This window comes from Varanus komodoensis, unplaced genomic scaffold (genome assembly GCF_004798865.1).
Source record: "Varanus komodoensis strain SLA01 unplaced genomic scaffold, ASM479886v1 scaffold23, whole genome shotgun sequence".
Lineage (NCBI taxonomy): Eukaryota > Metazoa > Chordata > Lepidosauria > Squamata > Varanidae > Varanus > Varanus komodoensis.
In genome coordinates, this window is record NW_025335627.1 from 4,036,148 (window position 1) to 4,054,578 (window position 18,431).

An 18,431-nucleotide genomic window follows, 5' to 3' on the forward strand; every position below is an offset into this window, starting at 1 on the left:
GCCACGCGGCTTAGTTCCGTCCTGTTTACAGTAACATGCTCTGTGTGAGCTACCTTGGAACAGAGTTCAGAAACTTCAGCTGGCTCAGTGAACTGCTACCCTCCTACTGACTGGGGCTGGCTGCAGGGAGCGTACAACTCCACTGCTGAAACAGCTTTTCTTGCTCCCAGTCTGTTTCCAGGCACAATTCAAAATGCTAGTTAAGCCCTACAAAGCCCTACGTGGCTCTGGTTCAGGCTCTTTGAAAGACTATATTCTCCCATGAGCCTGTGCATACCCTAAGATCTTCAGGGCAAGCCCTCCTCTTGGTCCCACCTCCTTCACAAGCATGCTTGGTGGGAATGTGGAAGAGGGCCTCCTTCCTGGTGGCTGCCCCAAGGCTCTGGAGCTGCCTGCCCAGGGAGGTTATGTCAGTGCCCTCCCTTGTTAGATTTTCAGAGGCAACTTTCCTTTTTCATTGGGCCTTTGGGAACAGCCTGGGTCTGTGAGATTGTATGGGGCTAGCTCTGTCTTTTATATTGTTTTGATTGTCATCTTAATTTTGCCATTTCTATTATTATTTTAATTATTCAGTCTTGGCCTTGTGTCTCAATATTGGGACAAGGCAGAATAGAGAGAAATAAACAAATTCATAAATATTGTTTTGGTTCAAAATACAGAGAAAAATGGTGGTATAGTCCTTTCTATTGGAAAAGTCTGCCTTTGATTTTGTATATTAGACCAAAATCTGCAAATACTGCCTGCGCTCTCAGGAAAAGTCCCTCTAAGCATCCTATGCTTTATGTGCTATAAGTTTCCAGAATTCTGCTTGCTGCATTCATTGTCAACATGATAGGAATTACTTTCTATGGCTCACAGCAGTGAAGGACCGCACTAATTTGGGATAGAAAGTGATTCTTTCCTTCAGGGACCTGGGTGAGGCCAATGATTCTTCTTTTGTTTTTAGGAATGTGAAATTTTAGATATCATCATGAAAATGTGTTGTAAGTATTTGACCTCCATTCTTGCAAAACCAGCAGGGGTACCCTTGACTAATAACCACCCCAGAAAATGATACCATTAATGGCAACAGCTTGATGTTACTAAGCCATCATTCCAATACCCTGGCTGTACAATCTGACTTTCAGATTTTTTCCATGATTTAGCCCAAGTGTACATATTATTAGGACTTCTCCAGTCTTATAAATGAATTTGAACAGAAGTTGTGTTAGCTGAGCACTGCAAGCAAAGGTTTGTTCCTCTGCAACTAACATAACAATTCAAGCACCTTTTAAATTGCCACTACAGTAACACATTGCAAAACAAAGTTTGCAGTTCATGACCCTCCACAGATCATTTCTTCTGCAGCTCCCATGAGCTGCAGTCTGCATAGCTAATGGTGAGGGGTCATGGGAGTTGTAGTCATCTGGAGGGCCACATGCTGCCCATTGCTGTTCTTTCTTTCTGTCAGTGTTACTTTAGGAGTTATATTCAGCACTTTTACAAATGTCTTAAAGCAGACACTAAAACTAGAACAATAAAATAAAGCATAAGAAGAGGAGAGGTTCATATGATTTCCCCCACATGTTCAAAGTCCTCCCCAATACTGACATACCCATTGTCCACACACAAAGACAGGCATGCAGCTCCACACCACTAACACAGGGCTTTTCCATTTGAGGTTCCCCCTTGCATAGCAGAGTTTTACACATGTGTCACCCATCCAGGTGAGGTCATGGCCACCAGATGCACTATGAGCGAAGCAGGCCCACAGAAACCACAGCCCCTTCACACATTCCTCAAATGTGAACAGGGTCTCTTCTCTCCTCTCCCCCATAAGGAAACAATAAAGCAGCAACTTAAACAAAAATCACAGAGAATGTAATAGGAATGAGGAGCCATTCCCAACCTTGGGTCCTCACATGCTGCTGGTCCAATTGGACCACAACTCCTATCATCCCCAGACAGTACAGCCAATGGTCAATATGAGAGTTGCAGTCAAACAACTTTCAATGCCCCAAGGCTGAGAATCACTGAGCTAATGCAGTTATCCATTCAAAGGGGAACAAGCAATGTAAAAGGGAAATTAAATCTCTCCAGCAGGATTTAAAAGCCCAAGAAGACAGGGGCAGACTTTGCTCAGTAGCCAACTGATAATTCTGACAGCACCAGGCAAATATCCCAAGGAAGAGAGCTCCATCGTTTGGATGACACCACTGGGGTGGCCTGCCCTCTAGCAGCCAGTGGCCTAAATATAAGCTCAGGTACTCAGAGAAGGCTCTTTGATGAAGTTCTTTCCAATTCCTTGGTCCCAAGCCACTTAGTATTTTGAAGGCCAACACTAGCAAATTTAATTGCGCCTGGAGACAACCAGTGAAGGTTTTTTCCCAGTACTGAAATTATATATCCATGGTTCTCAGTCGCTGAGAGCAGTATAACTGCCATATTATGACCAAGCCTTAGTTTCTGAAAACTTTTCAAGAGCAGCCTATTGCAGTAATTCAGCTTGGAGATTAAAGCAAAACTCCTGTGGCCAGGGTACCTCTCTGCCAGTTAGGCTGCAGCTGTTGCACCAGCCAAAAGCAGTGCAAGTTAACAATGCCACCTGGGCATTTTTCAGCAGTTTCAGATCCCCAAGTATCTGTGCTGGCCCATAAGAAAAGTGTAGCCCCATTCAAAACAGGTTGAATGACACTCCCCAGGATCAAATAGCTCGTTATCATCAGTACCACTGTCCAGTTAAGACACAGTCAACCCATTATGAACTATAGCTTATACATTAGAGAAATGAAAGTCATCCGAATACTAACACAAAGACAGAAATCAGATTGCAATCTGTCCCCAAATCCTACAGCTGCAGTCACAATCTGCTCAAGCACTTTCCCCAAAAAGGAGATTTTCTGTAGCCAATAGAAAAAATCAGGGTCCAAGAAGCGCTTCTTCATCAGGGCCCTTTGGTTGCTTCTGGAAGGTAGCTAGAGCAACTTCTTCCCCTTCAAAGATTCATAAACCAGCTTTGTGACAGTTATTCATACGGTATCCATCTCCCATCTGGATTATTGTGATGTGTTCCAAATGGGGCTAGCATGTAGAATATACTGAAAATGGCCTGGAAAATTTCATCAGTTCAGAACAGGCAACTAGATTGATAATCAGGACTGGCCAATTTAATCATATTATGCCTGTAATTTCTCATCTCACTGACTGTAAGACAACTCCTGTGAGGCCATTTCAAAGTGTTGGCTTTCACTCTAAAGCCTTAAATGCCTTGGGACCAAAGGAGCCTTTCCTCCCATATTTCCTTACACCAAAGGAGCAGTCCTTTAGTGTAAGACATATTCTAAGGCGCCATAAGATTGTTGGATGTATCCACTCTGAATCTGGAAATAAGACCTCAGAGATTAAGAAAGGGGGTGTTTTGACTGGTGGGGAGGAGAGGAGACTGAGGCCTACCTGGTTTCCTCCCGCCCCCGTTCTGAAGCAACCCAGCTAGTTGGGCAAATAGGCTTGCTCAGCAAAAGGTGCAGGGTGGGAGACAGTGAGGTGAAGATCAGCTCTGCCCCTCCTCCTGCTCTGCACAGGATGATGTAAACTGTTTGGGGCTCGTGATCATCAAGGCCATAATTAATAGCAGTGTGCCCTGAGGCATTCCTCCAGGTGCTCCCACCAAATAAGGTGGGGGAGGTGGCTATAAATAGCCTTTTCAGGGGTAGCAGTTCAGAATGTCTATTGAAGTCAGGCAGGGCTTCCAAGGGAAAAGCTGGAGAAGTCCCAGAAATACTTGGAAAATTGCTCCAGATAGCATTGGAAAAATACGATGGTAGTGAAAAATATTTCTTCAATACCATCTCTTCCACTGAGCAGGCTTCTACAATGTGCTCTTTCTAGTTTTAAATTGGACTTGTTACTCATTTTCCTCCATCTACTTTACATGTTAGTGTCCTAGTTGTTTTATCACACATAACTTTCTGCAAAACTGAGGAGCCAATTCTTCTCTGACAAGCAGAAAAGAATGCCTTGGAATGATCAACCAAATCAATGCAAAGCATATATGCTGGAACAGCCAGTAAAATTATATGATTAGCTAAACTGGAGTGGCTTTTTATTGCACATAATACCCTTTGCTTTGCATCAAGCTTTAACCCAATTTTTAAAAGTGATTGCCTCAACTTCTTATTGAGCAAGATGGTAACTATACCCATACTTTATCTCCTGTGTGCACACCAGAGAAAATACACTGGAACCTAGATCTTTGAACTGTTAGTTATAGTATGAACATAATAGTAGACTTTCTGCTATTGAATGTCAAGCAAGCAAACTGTTACCTTCATTCCATAAATGACAAAGAAATTAAAAGTTTACAATGCTTGGAAATGGTGTCTTCTCTAACATGCTGTTTGCATGCCAGCTTTTCCTAGCTGAACAACTTTCTTAGGTTTGTAAAGCACTTTCTGTTAGGATTTTTGTATACATTATGTTCCCAAACATCCTTGTTTGGGAATTAACTAGTGATTTGATTTAACAGCATATATCTGTATTTCTGGAAAATGCTGCAATAGATGTGAGGCAGTCATAAAATATACATGCATATTTAAAAGCTTCCATCATTTTGATTATATTTACTCTGTTTATAAATAGTAGTTTCTAGAATTCAGAAAGAATATTAACATATCAGATATAGGAAGCATTTAAAAGCTTAGCTAATATGAAGGGAAAGCATTTCAGCATCTATATATTGTGCTTTTCTCCAGGTCAGCATGCTGTATATGTTTTAATTTCAGCATTTTCTCAATTTGCAATGCTTCTGTTCAATGCTGATATTCACAATATCATGTGTTCTTTCCCCCCATCCTTTTCTTAGCTTGCTGTGGTGAGTGTTATTTTTCCAATTCCTTTAATAACATAGTTTTGTTTTCCATTAAACATCCCCTTGTTCCATCATTATTTATGTATTTATTTTTTAAATTTATAATGTGCACCAATAGCCTTGCACAGAACTCTCTGGGCAGTGAACAATTTTGAACTAAAAAAACAGATTAAAATACAAATATACATAATTAATACAATTTAGACAACTACCACTGCCTGAATTATTTTAAATAGGTATAGTAGTCTAAGGAAAACCATCAGTAAAATATACAAACTTTTAAATAAATTGAGTACTATTCAATTACTGGAATGTAATTAAGACTTAGTTGAGGGAGGCTGACTCTTGCTTGAAGACCATTCACCACTGTCGCCACTTGCTATTGGTATTAAATGGCCAGTTAAATTGCCCACCACATCTAAAACTAGCTGCAATAAAACAAGCAAGCTGGTATCCTAGAGCTCTCCTCATTAACTGGAGAAATTAAATGCAGGAAGGCTGTGTGGCTTAGGTGAACCAGGAAACACAAGTCCTTTCTTTGTCAGTAAGTTCTTTGCCAATGATATTCCTGTGATGCATTTGTGGAATTATCTTTCCAGATGGCCCAAACAGCCATTCAAAATTAAATGTTTTCCTTTTTCTTCACTTGAAAGGTCTGTCAGAACTTGATTGCTCTCTTTTACCTCTCTTTCTGCCACTTATAAGTGGGACATAATTTAATTACCCCTGATGATGAAAGTTCTGCCCTGGGACAGTTTCATCAGATTTAAGTTGCATTCCTAAGAATGTTTATGTAAAAGTATATATTATGTTCCTGGAGAATGAAATCTAGGCACTGATTTAGTGAATTTATCTTTCCCATCTTGTTGCATGGATGCTTTGTAAAACTTTTATCCATCTTTAAATTCTAAATTATACCTAATTATGATCAAAGAAGCTTAATTACAGTTTAATGTTATAGCTAAATTAACAAACAATGGTTTGTGATTGACTAGCAAATCGGAAACAAAAAGGAAAACCAAAAGGAAATCAAACCCAGCAGCAAAGCTACAAAAGACAAATCTTGATATATAAATATTCAGTTACTAAACTACTAATTACCCAAATACCTAAATTCCATTAAATACATTTATAGCAAAAAAACCCCCTAAAACATACAACCTATTATTTGAGAACAATTATATGCACATATCTTAATATAAAACTAACTTTATCAGCCATTCTAAGGTAAATGAACATAGATAACCTTCATTATGACAGTTACTGAAATGTACTAGTTGCAATGCCAATCAATATAATAGACTTAACAAGGGAAGGCAAAAAGCAAGCTGCATTTTTTGCATGTTCTCATTTCTAAAAGGAATGCTGAAAAATGAATAAATGTGATTCACCAAAATAAATTAGTTCAAAAATAGAAAGGTGAAAGAAGAAAACAGACCAGCATAAACTGCAAAGGGATGCTAGCATGGATGTAAACTCCACTAAAAGCTGACAGGCAGGTGACAGGGCTGGAATAAAACTGTCTAGTATTGAGTTCCATTGTTAAAATGTCAGCCTGTTTTCTTAAAGATATTGCTGCAATTTTTGCATAATCTAAGCATCTGAAAAAAGATAAATTAAATTTCATCTGTGCATGAATTAGCAGCAGTTTCTTTATCAGTGTATATCTTTACCTGGAGACCCAGTCCTAAGACATTGCATTATAAAGGAAGTTTATTACTTGTGTTTGTAATTAATTTCAGGCTTAACAGACTAACATTTGCTATGTATGTATTATATCATGGAATAGCTAAGGGCAGAAACCTGCAACCACTAGAACCTGTCTAGACAGTCACAGGGTGAGTCAGAATCCCAGCTCCAGCTTCAGAAGCACAGCCTCAGAGCAGTCTTCCTCTGCCTTGCAGTTGCCCTGGTCCTTTCCATGATGACTGGCACTGAAGTCAGAAGTTAGAACTTGGAGCTGGCATTTGGTGGGCATTCTAGGAGGGAGGGAGGAAAGGACTGAGGCTCTGCTGGGATACACTGTATCATAGAATAGCAGAGTTGGAAGTGGCCTACAAGGCTATCTAGTCAACCCCTTGCTCACCTGCTGTGGTGACTCAGCCTGTCCTCCTCATGAGCTGGGGCACAAGATTTAGATGACCAAAACCATCATTCTAAGCCTTTTGCAGCACAAGAACCACAGAAGCAACCTTCACCTTTGCATTTCTCCCACCCTCAATAGGATGCCTGTAATCCTCCAAGTTTGGAGGGTTACATTGAGCCACATTAGATGGCATTTCCCTTATTTTAATTTTTGTGTTTTTAATTTTTGTTGCTGTAAAAGGCATGTGAACAGAAACTATGATCTGAAGTGGATCTGTAATTTCTGGTTTGTGCTAATTTCTGGTCAGTGCTCAAACCATAGTTACAACACTTGATCTTTATCTCTACATGGGATTGCTGAGCATCTGTAAGTGGTAACTTGCTTTTGCATTTAGATGTACCAAACATAGTTTGGGTTTTAAACTATAGTTAGGACAATTGTGGTTTGACATGTCTGAATTGAGCCTTATACCAGCAAGAACACTTCTTACCATGTAATAGTGCTGTAACTACCGATATGTTTGGCATCTGGAAGCAATAAAGTCCTCACACTTATATGCATGCTCCTGTGATGTGCCCCTGCCCTTTGTTACAGAATGCAAGTGTGGCCCTGTTGATGTGCTGTTCGTTTTGGATAGTTCAGAGAGCATTGGCTTACAAAACTTTGAGATCGCTAAGGATTTCATTGTTAAGGTCATTGACAGACTGAGCAAGGATGAACATGTGACGGTAAGTCATCAATAAATCTCATCAACTTAGCTGCATTATTACCATGAAAGAGCTGAAACAGAGTGTCTCTGTCAAGATATTTATTTATTATTTATTTATTACAAACATTTATATCCCAACCTTCCAACAAGCTCTCAGGACGGCTTACACAGTGTAAAATATTATAATAGTACAATAATAAAACAACGATTATTAAAACAATATGAAAAGTATGTAATAAAACTAAGAGAAAGAGAGGAGGAGGGAAAGAATAGAAAATGCAACTGTGGGAAAAAGAAAAAAAATCTTAAAACATCTAAAACCTTAATAATCATTATTAATATTAATAATTTAATTATTAAAATGATGGTTAAATAAAAAGGTCTTTACCTGGCACCGGAAGGAGTACGAGTATAAAAATGTTTGTTTTGTATAAACAAAAGCAACAGCCCCAAGAATTCCAGTTCCATAACAGTTCCCAAACTTGTTAAACCTTCCTTGGTGTCCTTCACTGTTTGCCCATGTCCCCCAAAATATAGTTTTGATGTCTAATTTTTCTTTAACAGTTTTCCCAAGGGGAATCCCATGTTGGTGTTGTGCAATACAGCCATGACAAAACTCAGGAACTGGTGGCCATGGGAGACAGAAACATTGATAGCGTTGGGGCTCTCAAAGAGTAAGTTTAGATCAAATGTTTGTGTTTTACAGATGAGTCCTGGTACTCTATTTTATACATACTGTGTGACTAACACATGCGTGGGAGTTTTGTTATTACTATTGCTATTGTTGTTGTTATATTATATTGCATTTATACTCTACCTTTTTTTTTCTTATCCCAAGAAACCCAAAGTAGTTACATGATCCCCTTCCTATCCATAATTATTTTCACAACAACCCTGGGAGGTAGGCTGAGACTCTGACTCACCTAGGGAGCTTTATGGCAGAGAGGGATTACAACCCAAATCTACTGAGTCCCAGTGCAGCATTCTAGCTTCTGCCCCACACTGGCTCTTTGTTTGTACCTCCTAGCCAAATTAGTTAGATTGCATCGTTTTAACACAGGGGTGGGCAACTTCAGAGATCCAGAAGCCAGTTTCTACTCCTGTACACCACCACAAGCTTCCTTTCCCCACCCTACGAGCCAAAATCAGTGCTATTACTGAGACGCCAGCTTCATTTCAGCAGCAACTGGGCAAGGGATGTTCCCTTTAAAATAAGCCATGCCTTTCTTTGTCACTGGTGAGGAGGGCAAATGGCAGAAAAATGGCTGGGAGGCACATGCCACCTGCAGCTGCCCGTCCCTATTTTGACACATTATTAACACAAAAAAGATGTTGGTATATTCAAAATTAGAGTTTCAGATTTCTGGAAGCAAAAACAAGCTACACTTATCAGGGAAGGCAGGACAAGAAGGAAAGAAGAGAGGTGTGTCTAGATTCCTTTGTCAAGAGAGGAGTTTTGCTTTCAGCAGCTGACACTGACTGATGTTTGGTTGCAAGGGCTGTGAAGAATCTGCACTGGATTGCTGGCGGCACCTTTACTGGGGAAGCCCTTGAGTTCACCAAAGATAACTTGGCGCAGCGATTTACCTCTGACAAGAGAGTGGCCATAGTCATCACAGATGGGCGGTCGGACATACTTCGGGACAAAACACCACTTGATACTCTCTGCAAAGCCAACACCCAGGTGAAATTAATATTTGGAAGGGTTTAAGGGGAAGGATAGGAAACACATGTTTTGGGGTCAGGGTGTCTTTCTTCTGAGTAAGGAAAGGGGTAGTAGAATTTGATTAAACAAAGAATTAGTAATATGCAACTAAATGAGGTGTGCTGGGAGGTAATTTCAGTGTAAGTTTGGGTTTGACTGTAAAGTTCCTGCAACTGTGGTAGTGTAAATGTCAGATGCTCAGTAAACGTTGACATTCATTCATCTTTCTTACATTTTAGAAGACCAGACACAGATGTTCATCTAAGGCAACCTTAGAATGATCCCAAATAAGAATCCAAAATTCTATTGATGAGACATATTCTAATGTTCACCAAGTCAGGTGAATTAGGGAAGCCAAATCAAAAGGAATTTGAGTGGCCTAATCATTTTTACAACAACCCAGTTCCTCTCTGAGTTCCATGTATCATAACCACATGCTTGACCATTGACAACTTCTCTAGAAAGGAATACCTACATTTTCTTCTTAGCAGTATAATCAGAACATCTGATGCTGGTGCATGCATAGGTACTAGAGTAATTCCCCCATGCCCAATGCATTTGATATTCTGCATTTGCAAGTTCTTCAGGGCAAGGATTGGTTTTGCTCTGTATCCTTTGGGATCCAGCTGGGGCTTCAGAAAATATGTACAATATTGATTTTCACAAGTGTAAGCAGTCTGAATACCTGTAATCCTCTAGGTGGTTCCCCTGGGCATTGGTGACATTTACAGTGCTCCTCCAAACCCTGAGCAATTATCATCTATTTCCTGTGGAAGAAACTCTGTTTATCGAGACAACTACGCTGAGCTGCTTGATGACACTTTTCTACAGAACATAACTGCTCATATATGCAAAGGTGTGTGAAACAATCTTTGAGTGCTGCTCATTTGGAGTCAGCAGAAGCTGGTGACTGAGGAAAGAAATGACTGCAGGTTTATTTGACTATAAACTCCTTTCCTTCTAAAGGTTAGGAACCCACACAGGCCAGGGCGACTTATTTTATATTGTTATTTTTTGTATTTTAATTTTATGTTGTGAGCCGCCCCGAGGCTTCGGCGAATGGGGCGGCATAGAAATGTTTTAATAAATAAATAAATATGTATAATCTTTGAGAAATCTTGGGAAATGGGAAGTGCTGGACAACTGAAGAAGTGCTGATATTGTCCCCATCTACAAGAAAGGGGAAAAAAATGAACCAGAGAACTATAGACCAGTCAGTTTAACTGGACTCTGGGAAAAATACTGGAGCAAATTATTTAAAAATCAGTCTGCAAGCACCTTGAAGAAAATGTAGTGATAAACAGAAGCCAACAAAGATTTGTTAAGAATAAGCCATGCCAAACTTACCTAGTTTCATTTTTTGACTGGGTAACCACCCAAATGGACAGCAGAAATCTGTGGACATAATTTACCTAGACTTTAACAAAGCTTTTGACATGGTGTCCCATGGTGCCCCATGATAAACTAGCAAAAAGTGGGCTTGACAGAACTACTATTAGGTGCATCCAAAACTGGCTACAAAATCAGCCACGGAGAGTGCACCTCAGTGGTACCTTCTCAAGCTGGAGAGTTAATGAGTGTGGTGCCCACCGTGCTCAGTCCTGGGCCCAGTGCTCTTCAACATTTTATTAATGATCTAGTTGAGGAAGTCCAGGGAATGATAATTAAATGTGAGATGACAGAAAACTGGGTGGAATAGCTAACACCCTGGAAAACAAAAAGAAGATCCAGGGTTACCTTGGCAAGCTAGAATGCTGGGCAGAAAGAAACAGAAGGAAATTTAGCAGGGGCAAATGCCAAGTTCTCCACCTAGGGGAAAAAGAGCCAATGCATTGATACAAGTTGGAGAATACTGGACTCAGCAGCACTGGAAAAGACCTTGGAGTTATTGTGAACAATAGGCTAGATATGAGTTATCAATGCGACGCAGCCAAAAATGGGCAAATACTATTTTGGGATGCATAAATAGAAACAGAACAAGAGAGGTACTAGCTCTCCCTTACTCTGCACAAGTCAGACCTCACCTGGAATACTGTGTTCCGTTCTGGGCATTCAAGTGTAATAAGATGCAGAAAAACTAGAAAGGGTTCAGAGGAGGACAGTGAAGATGATCCAGAGTCTGGAACCTAAGCCCTATGATGAGAGGCTGAGAGACCTGGGCATGTTTAGCTTCAAGAAAGAAGGAAAAGACCTCTTCTCATTCATCCCTGAGTGTAGGCCATGAACAGCAAACTTAAACTGCAGCACAGCAGATTCAGGCTAGACACCAAGAAAAGCTTCTTAAGTGTCAAAGCAAGGTGACAGCAGAACCAGCTGCCAAGAGAAGTCATGGGTTCTCCCACACTAGAGATATGCAAGGCAAAACTGGACAGACATCTGAGTGGGATGGTGTCACTTGGGAGTCCTGCACTAGCAGGGGGGTGACATGCCTACCACATGCAAGCAGATATGAATAACTTAACTGTGTTTTAATTCATATATTGGTTCAGTAAGTTTGCATCAATTAATTTTGAATAAAGGGAATCAAATTAATTAATTCCTCCCCAATCCCTAATTTGTAGCTGCTATACACTCACAACAGCAATCTTTAAGTATGCCTTCCTATGTAACAATATACAGAACCATATGAAACCTGTCTCATTTGTACTGATGCTGAACATTGTCTGTAAAGAGAATCCATTAATGCAATTTTGTCTTTGTTTTATAGAAAAGAAATGCCCAGACTACACATGCCCAAGTAAGTATTCTAGAAAGTTGTGTTTATCAAGTAATATTTCCCCTGTTACCATAATTTTAAATTACTGGTGTCTAGTACTTCTTTTTGCTTTGGACTCTGCCCACTAACCAAGATCTTTGCTATGTGAAACTAATCAAAAGTTCTCATAAGCATGAGCAGCATCCACGGATGAGGTGCTTCTGCTAAGCATGGGGGAGCAGGGGAGTTGCAAAGACACGGAGGAATTATTCTGCATTTCCACATCCGTTCTGATTGGATAATTCAGTTATAGAGTAAAATGGACCTACTTTCACAGGAGGCTGAATGTTGAGGCACTGCTTGAGTTACTACTTTGTATTTGTCCCCTTCCACATAGAACAAGAGTGGTTTCACAATCACTTTTTTCAGCTGGTCAGGGACCACTCCTTCTCACAAGGAAGCATCAGTCACCTCCCTGGGCCAGCCAACAGTTCCCTCTCTACTGGATTTTACTAGTCAAGAACGGCAAGAATCCAGTAGGGAAGTGGTCCCATGAACCTGTCCAAGCAACTTGTCAACACCCTTGAGCTGTACTAACTGGAATTCATCCAAATCAATGAGACCAGATTGTGCCCCTGATATCTCACCTCACTGCTCTAGCATTGGAGTTCAAGTCCTGGTGGGCAAAAGAGTTGTTGTCCTGAAAGTGCCTATTGAATAATTACACTGAGCCTCAAATGGTTCTAAGATGCCCCTGGGGCCACCATGTAATAGGCCCTGGACAATTCTATATGCTTTCTGTTAGGTCCCTGCCATTTTGGTCCTTTATCATACCCATCTTTGCACAAAATGTTCCCTTCATATCTCCAGTTTTCTTGAAGAGATCTCTAATCCTTCTCATTCTATTGTTTTCTTCTATTTCTTTGCACTGTTCATTTAAGAAGGCATTCTTATCTCTTCCAGCTCTTCTCTGGAATTCTGCATTCAATTGGGTGTATCTTTCTTTTTCTCCCTTTCCTTTCACTTCCCTTCTTTCCTCAGCTATTTGTAAAGCTTCCTCAGACAGCCATTTTGCTTTCTTGCATTTCTTTTTCTTTGGGATGGTTTTAGTTGCTGCCTCTTGTACAATGTTGCGAACCTCCATCCATAGTTCTTCAGGCACTCTATCAGATCTAATTCCTTAAATCTATTTGTCACCTCTACTATATATTCATCAGTAATATGTTTTAGGTCATACCTGAGTGGCCTAGTGCTAGTTCTCCCTACTTTCTTCAGTCTAAGCCTAAATTTTGCAACAAGAAGCTCATGATCTGAGCCACAGTCAGCTCCTGGTCTTGTTTTTACTGGCTCTATAGAGCTTCTCCATCCTTGGCTGCAGAGCACATAGTCAATCTGATTTCTGTGTTGACCATCTGGTGATGCCTATGTGTAGAGTCCTCTCTTGGGTTGTTAAGAAAAGAGTGTTTGCTATGACCATTGTATTCTCTTGACAAAATTCTACCAGCCTATGCCCTGCTTCATTTTGTACTCCAGGGCCAAACTTGCCTGTTATTCCAGTTATCTTTTGGCTTCCTACTTTAGCATTCCCATCCCCCATGAATATAAGGACATCATTTTTTGGTGTTAATTCTAGAAAGTGTTGTAGGCCTTCATAGAACCGGTCAACTTCAGCTTTTCCTACTCTTTTATTGACTATGAAGGCTACTCCATTTCTTCTGAGGGATTCTTGCCCACAGTAGTATACCTGATGGTCATCTGCATTAAATTCACCCATTCCCGTCCATTTTAGTTCACTGATTCCTAAGATGTCAATGTTCAGTCTTGTCATCTCTTTGACCACATCCAGCTTGCCTTGATTCATGGATCTTACATTCCAGGTTCCTATGGAGTATAGATCTTTACAGCATTGAACTTTCCTTTCACCACCAGATACACCTGCAACTGAATGTCCTTTCGGCTTTGACCCAGTCGCTTCGTTCTTTCTGGTGCTACTAGTACTAGCCCTCTGCTCTTCCCCAGTAGCACACTGGACATCCTCCAACCTGAGGGGCTCATCTTCCGGCGTCATATCTTTTTGCCTTTTGGCACTGTCCATGGGGTTTACATGGCAAGGGTACTGGAGTGGGTTGCCATTTCCTTCTCCAGTGGATCACGTTTTGTCAGCGCTCTCTGCTATGACCTGCCCGTCTTGGGTGCCCCTGCATGGCATAGCTCATAGCTTCATTGTGCTACACAAGCCCCTTCACCACGGCAAGGCAGTGATCCATGAAGGGGAAAGAGTTAGCGAAATTGTAGAGTTAGAAAAAGGGCCCCTGATCTCAATGCTGATAAGCTTCCTAATTCACAGCACCACATCCATCCAGTGGTCAGAGTACGCAAGGCACGGTGTTGGCAGTCTGCACTGCCCTAGTGCCCCACGCCATGCATTTTACATAGCTGCTACTTTGAGCAGTGTAGGTACAAAGCCAGGAAGTGGGAGGAAAGGAGGCTGCGGCACCCGTAGGAACTGGGGATCAGCAGGAATAAGCTTCCACCCTCCCCCTTTACCTCTCTCTCAGGCATATTCCCCAGAGAGGTCCGCCTGGCGCCGTCGTTATTTGTTTTTCGGCGCCAGGCGAAGACCTTTTTATTTAAGCAGTATTTTAAATGTTAATATTATTGAATTTTATTTGGCCAGGGCGGCTTGTTTTATATTGTATGTTTTATATTATATATTTGTTATTATATATTTGTATTTTAATGTATATATTTTAAAATGTTATTTTAATTTATTGTTGTAAGCCGCCCCGAGGCTTCGGCAGATGGGGCGGCATAAAAATGTTTTAATAAATAAATAAAATAAATATTTGTGCTCCCAGAGGGGCAGCCAGCATGGTCCTTTCCACGCCATTTGCAGGGGAAGGCAGAGGAGGCTTGGCTATCAGAGTCCCACTACCCAGATCACAGGCGCTCTCTGCTGGGACTCCAAAAGAAACTTATTGCATCTCAGACAATGTCAGAAATTAAGGTGCCAGAGCAACCTCTACAAGGAAGGAATTATTTAAGAAGGCATGCCTGTGTACAGTAGCTGCTGGGGAACACGGGTGGCAGGATGCTGTTGCAGTCATGTCCTGCTTGTGGGTTTCCCGTGGTCATCTTGTTGGGTTTCCCAACGTGCAAACACAGTGTTAGAGCAGACAGATCCCCATCAGTTCCAACTTAGCTCTTCTTATATTCTTAGATGCTGGCATCTGCTTACATAACCATTGGAACAACCCATTACCCATGTTGTCTTTACAACTGCAAAATGTGCACTGCAAAATGATTTTCAGCTTTTTCTTCTCTTTCCAGTTTCTTTCGCTGATTCAGCTGATCTCACACTCCTTGTTGATAGTTCGACCAGTGTTGGGAGCCGTAACTTCAATATCACCAAGACGTTTGTGAAACGCCTTGCAGAACGATTCCTGACTGCAGCCAAACCGGAGGGTAATGCTGTGCGCGTCTCTGTGGTCCAGTACAGTGGCAAAAACCAGCAGAAACTGGAAGTGCCATTTGGAGAGAACTACACCGTGATTGCTGATACTATTGACAAAATGGAGTTTATTAATGATGCCACAGATGTGAACGCAGCCCTGAACTATGTCACAGACCTGTACAGGCGTTCTTCCACTCCTAGAACCAAGAGGAAGGTGTTAATTTTCTCTGATGGCAACTCTCAAGGCATAACCAGAAGTGCGATTGAGAGAGCAGTTCAGCAGGCTCGACAGGCAGAAATTGAAATTTATGTACTAGCAGTTGGCACGCAAATCAATGAGCCTAACATACGTGTGCTTGTTACTGGGAAGACAGCTGAATATGATGTGGCCTATGGAGAGCGCCATCTCTTCAGGGTGCCTGATTACCAGTCTTTGCTGAGGGGGGTATTCTATCAAACTGTCTCCAGAAGAATAGCTGTAGACTGAGGAACAGGAGTTACAGATTCTATATTTTCAGAAATAAAATGTTAGCTACCGATGGAACCCATGTCTTTAGACAAAGCCATAGTCCACTTGTGCCCTTTCAGCACTGTCCCTACCTGTTTTCTTTATTCTCCATGAATTCTTTCAACCTGCAGAGGAAAATGAAGGCTGATTTATTCCTGCATTTGTTGGTAGTGTTCCGAAAAGTCTGTTTTCACAGCATATTTAACAAAGATAACCTGGGTGGATAAGGAATGCACTATTCTCTTCTCTGAGATTTCACATGGATGTTCAGATCTTTTTCATAAAATATCCCCTTACTTCACTGCTAAAATGTTTTTTAACCTGTCTGTTCTTTTGTTTTGTAACAAGAAAGATACAAAGTAATGATTCTTGTTTAGACTAGTCATTTCTGGAAAAATGACATTGCCTCACAAAAATAAGGGACATTTATTGAGATACCTGTTGCTCTCCAAGACGAATATAGAAGTTATTAAACTGTTATTTCAGGTATGCAGTCCAGTTCAGAGCGAATTATTTTAACAGGAATTAAACCAACAGCATCTCACCCAAACTAGAGCCTAGGCATGAAGGAAGCTACAGATGAATCATTCAGCTATGTTGTTATTAATACATGTGTCTTGAGATTGGGCATCTCAACTTCAGAGGTCCCTCTCCTTTCCAACGTGATGGTCAATGTAGGTGCTACCCCACTCACACCCATAGCTTGAGGTTTACATTACTGTTTTGTTTCCCCCACCCTTCCCAAATCTGGTGTCCTCCAGGTGCTTTGGGTGACCATCAGACACAGGCGGGGTTAGAGATCATGAGGATTTTAACCCAAAATACCTCTATGGTACCATGCTGTGGGAAGCCAGTTTTCAAGTCATTCTTGAAAAGTTGGACAGGTTTGGACAAGTTTAATTCAATATTTCCAATGGTGCTCTAACTATGAATTTCATATGCTTAAAAAAGGAAACTTTTCAAGATTGTCGCTTTTGTTGTTTTATAATCAGTATTCATTTTACCACTTCATTTTATTTTATTCCTGTGTTTTACTGACAGCTGTTCATTTTGAAATTTATTCAAATAAATTGTTTTCCACAGACTTGGTGGGAGGAAATTGGCTTTATGTCGGTTATTAACTTACAAGGAAAGGAGTTTTACAACTAGTGGGAATCACTACTCATTGGAAAGTGTGACATTTCCACTGTTATTAAGGCAACTTTGAATTCTTGAATAGGCTAAAGACATCAGTACACTACAAAAGGGCAGATTGATCCATGTATGGTCACTCAGAATCATATATACCCATCATGTTCAATTAGTCTTTCTTCTATGTTAGTGCATCTACAATTACAACATTATACTACTTAGGCAGTTGTACACACTTTCAGGGAATTCTGAGTGGGCTACAAATCACAACAAAAAATTCTTAGCACCTTGTATTCCCAGAATTTATTGGTGGAAGCAATGTATAAACTGATACAGATTTGCAGTAGTGTAGGCATGACTCTGCATTTAATTATAGTCCTTTGAAGAACACACAAACAGATCTTGCAAGGGAAAGATAACACACTGGATACCATAATTTATCTGCCACTACCAAACACTGATCCATTTGCCTCCAGCTCTACACACAAGATAGGATTGTTTTAAAAAGTTTGTATCCCCTATACTGCAAATCAAATTTAAAAAACACATTGATTAGAATCTTTAATTTTTAAATGACTTTTTTGGACTTTACTTCAAGGAGAGTGTTCTATGGTATTTATTTGTGATGTATTCCAGATTAAATAATGTCCTTTGTGCCATACATGAAAAAGACCTCTGTTCCTCCAGTTAATTTCTTGCCTGGTTTTCTCCAATTGTCTCTTACTGTAGTGTATAATCATTCGTGTGTGGTGTTCTGAACCTTTGCATCTCATGATAAACAGTAAAATACTGTATAAATAATAAACCACCAGAAATTTGTTTCCTGGGGAAACAAATCAAATCATCCAAATGCCTCCTGAAAGAATTTACTTTATAGCCTTTCCCAAATCCTTGTAAACTGCAGAGTTCCCAATATTTACTGAAAGAATATCCAAAAGATTAAAAGAAACGAGCTGCTCCTAGATGTCACAATCTACATCTGTTGGAGTAATAGAATAAACTGTAGCTGCTTGGTCCAGTTTCAGCTAGTATGTCAGTGTAATGAGTAAAGGGGTGTACCATCAGAAAAAGTGGCCCCCAAGTACATCTGGGTCCTGGGCTGTGCAGCTGAATAACATTCAGAATCAAGCAGAAGCTAGTATAATTGGTGCAAAATAAGGCTGAATTATCAACTCCAGGAAAAAATATGGGTAGCTGAACTCAGAACCAATTAAAGCTTCTGAGTCCTCAAGCCTGATGTTACGAAAATATGGATTAGCCCAGCAAAGTCCAACCTAGCTAAAAGGTAACCAAACCA

The 18,431-nt window shown here is 40.6% G+C and overlaps 1 protein-coding gene across 1 annotated transcript in view; it reads left to right on the forward strand.

Annotated features, from left to right (window-relative positions):
- The window catches only part of COL6A1 (collagen type VI alpha 1 chain), a 75,548-nt gene extending 58,461 nt beyond the window's left edge, over positions 1-17,087 (forward strand). The window contains exons 28-35 of the mRNA XM_044431909.1: positions 947-983; positions 4,841-4,849; positions 7,527-7,660; positions 8,206-8,315; positions 9,139-9,325; positions 10,046-10,202; positions 12,054-12,083; positions 15,372-17,087. Of these exons, the coding sequence (XP_044287844.1) occupies positions 947-983; positions 4,841-4,849; positions 7,527-7,660; positions 8,206-8,315; positions 9,139-9,325; positions 10,046-10,202; positions 12,054-12,083; positions 15,372-15,982 (1,275 nt within the window). The 3' untranslated portion in view covers positions 15,983-17,087. The remainder of the gene's footprint in view (positions 1-946; positions 984-4,840; positions 4,850-7,526; positions 7,661-8,205; positions 8,316-9,138; positions 9,326-10,045; positions 10,203-12,053; positions 12,084-15,371) is intronic.
- The last annotated feature ends 1,344 nt before the right edge of the window (positions 17,088-18,431 follow it).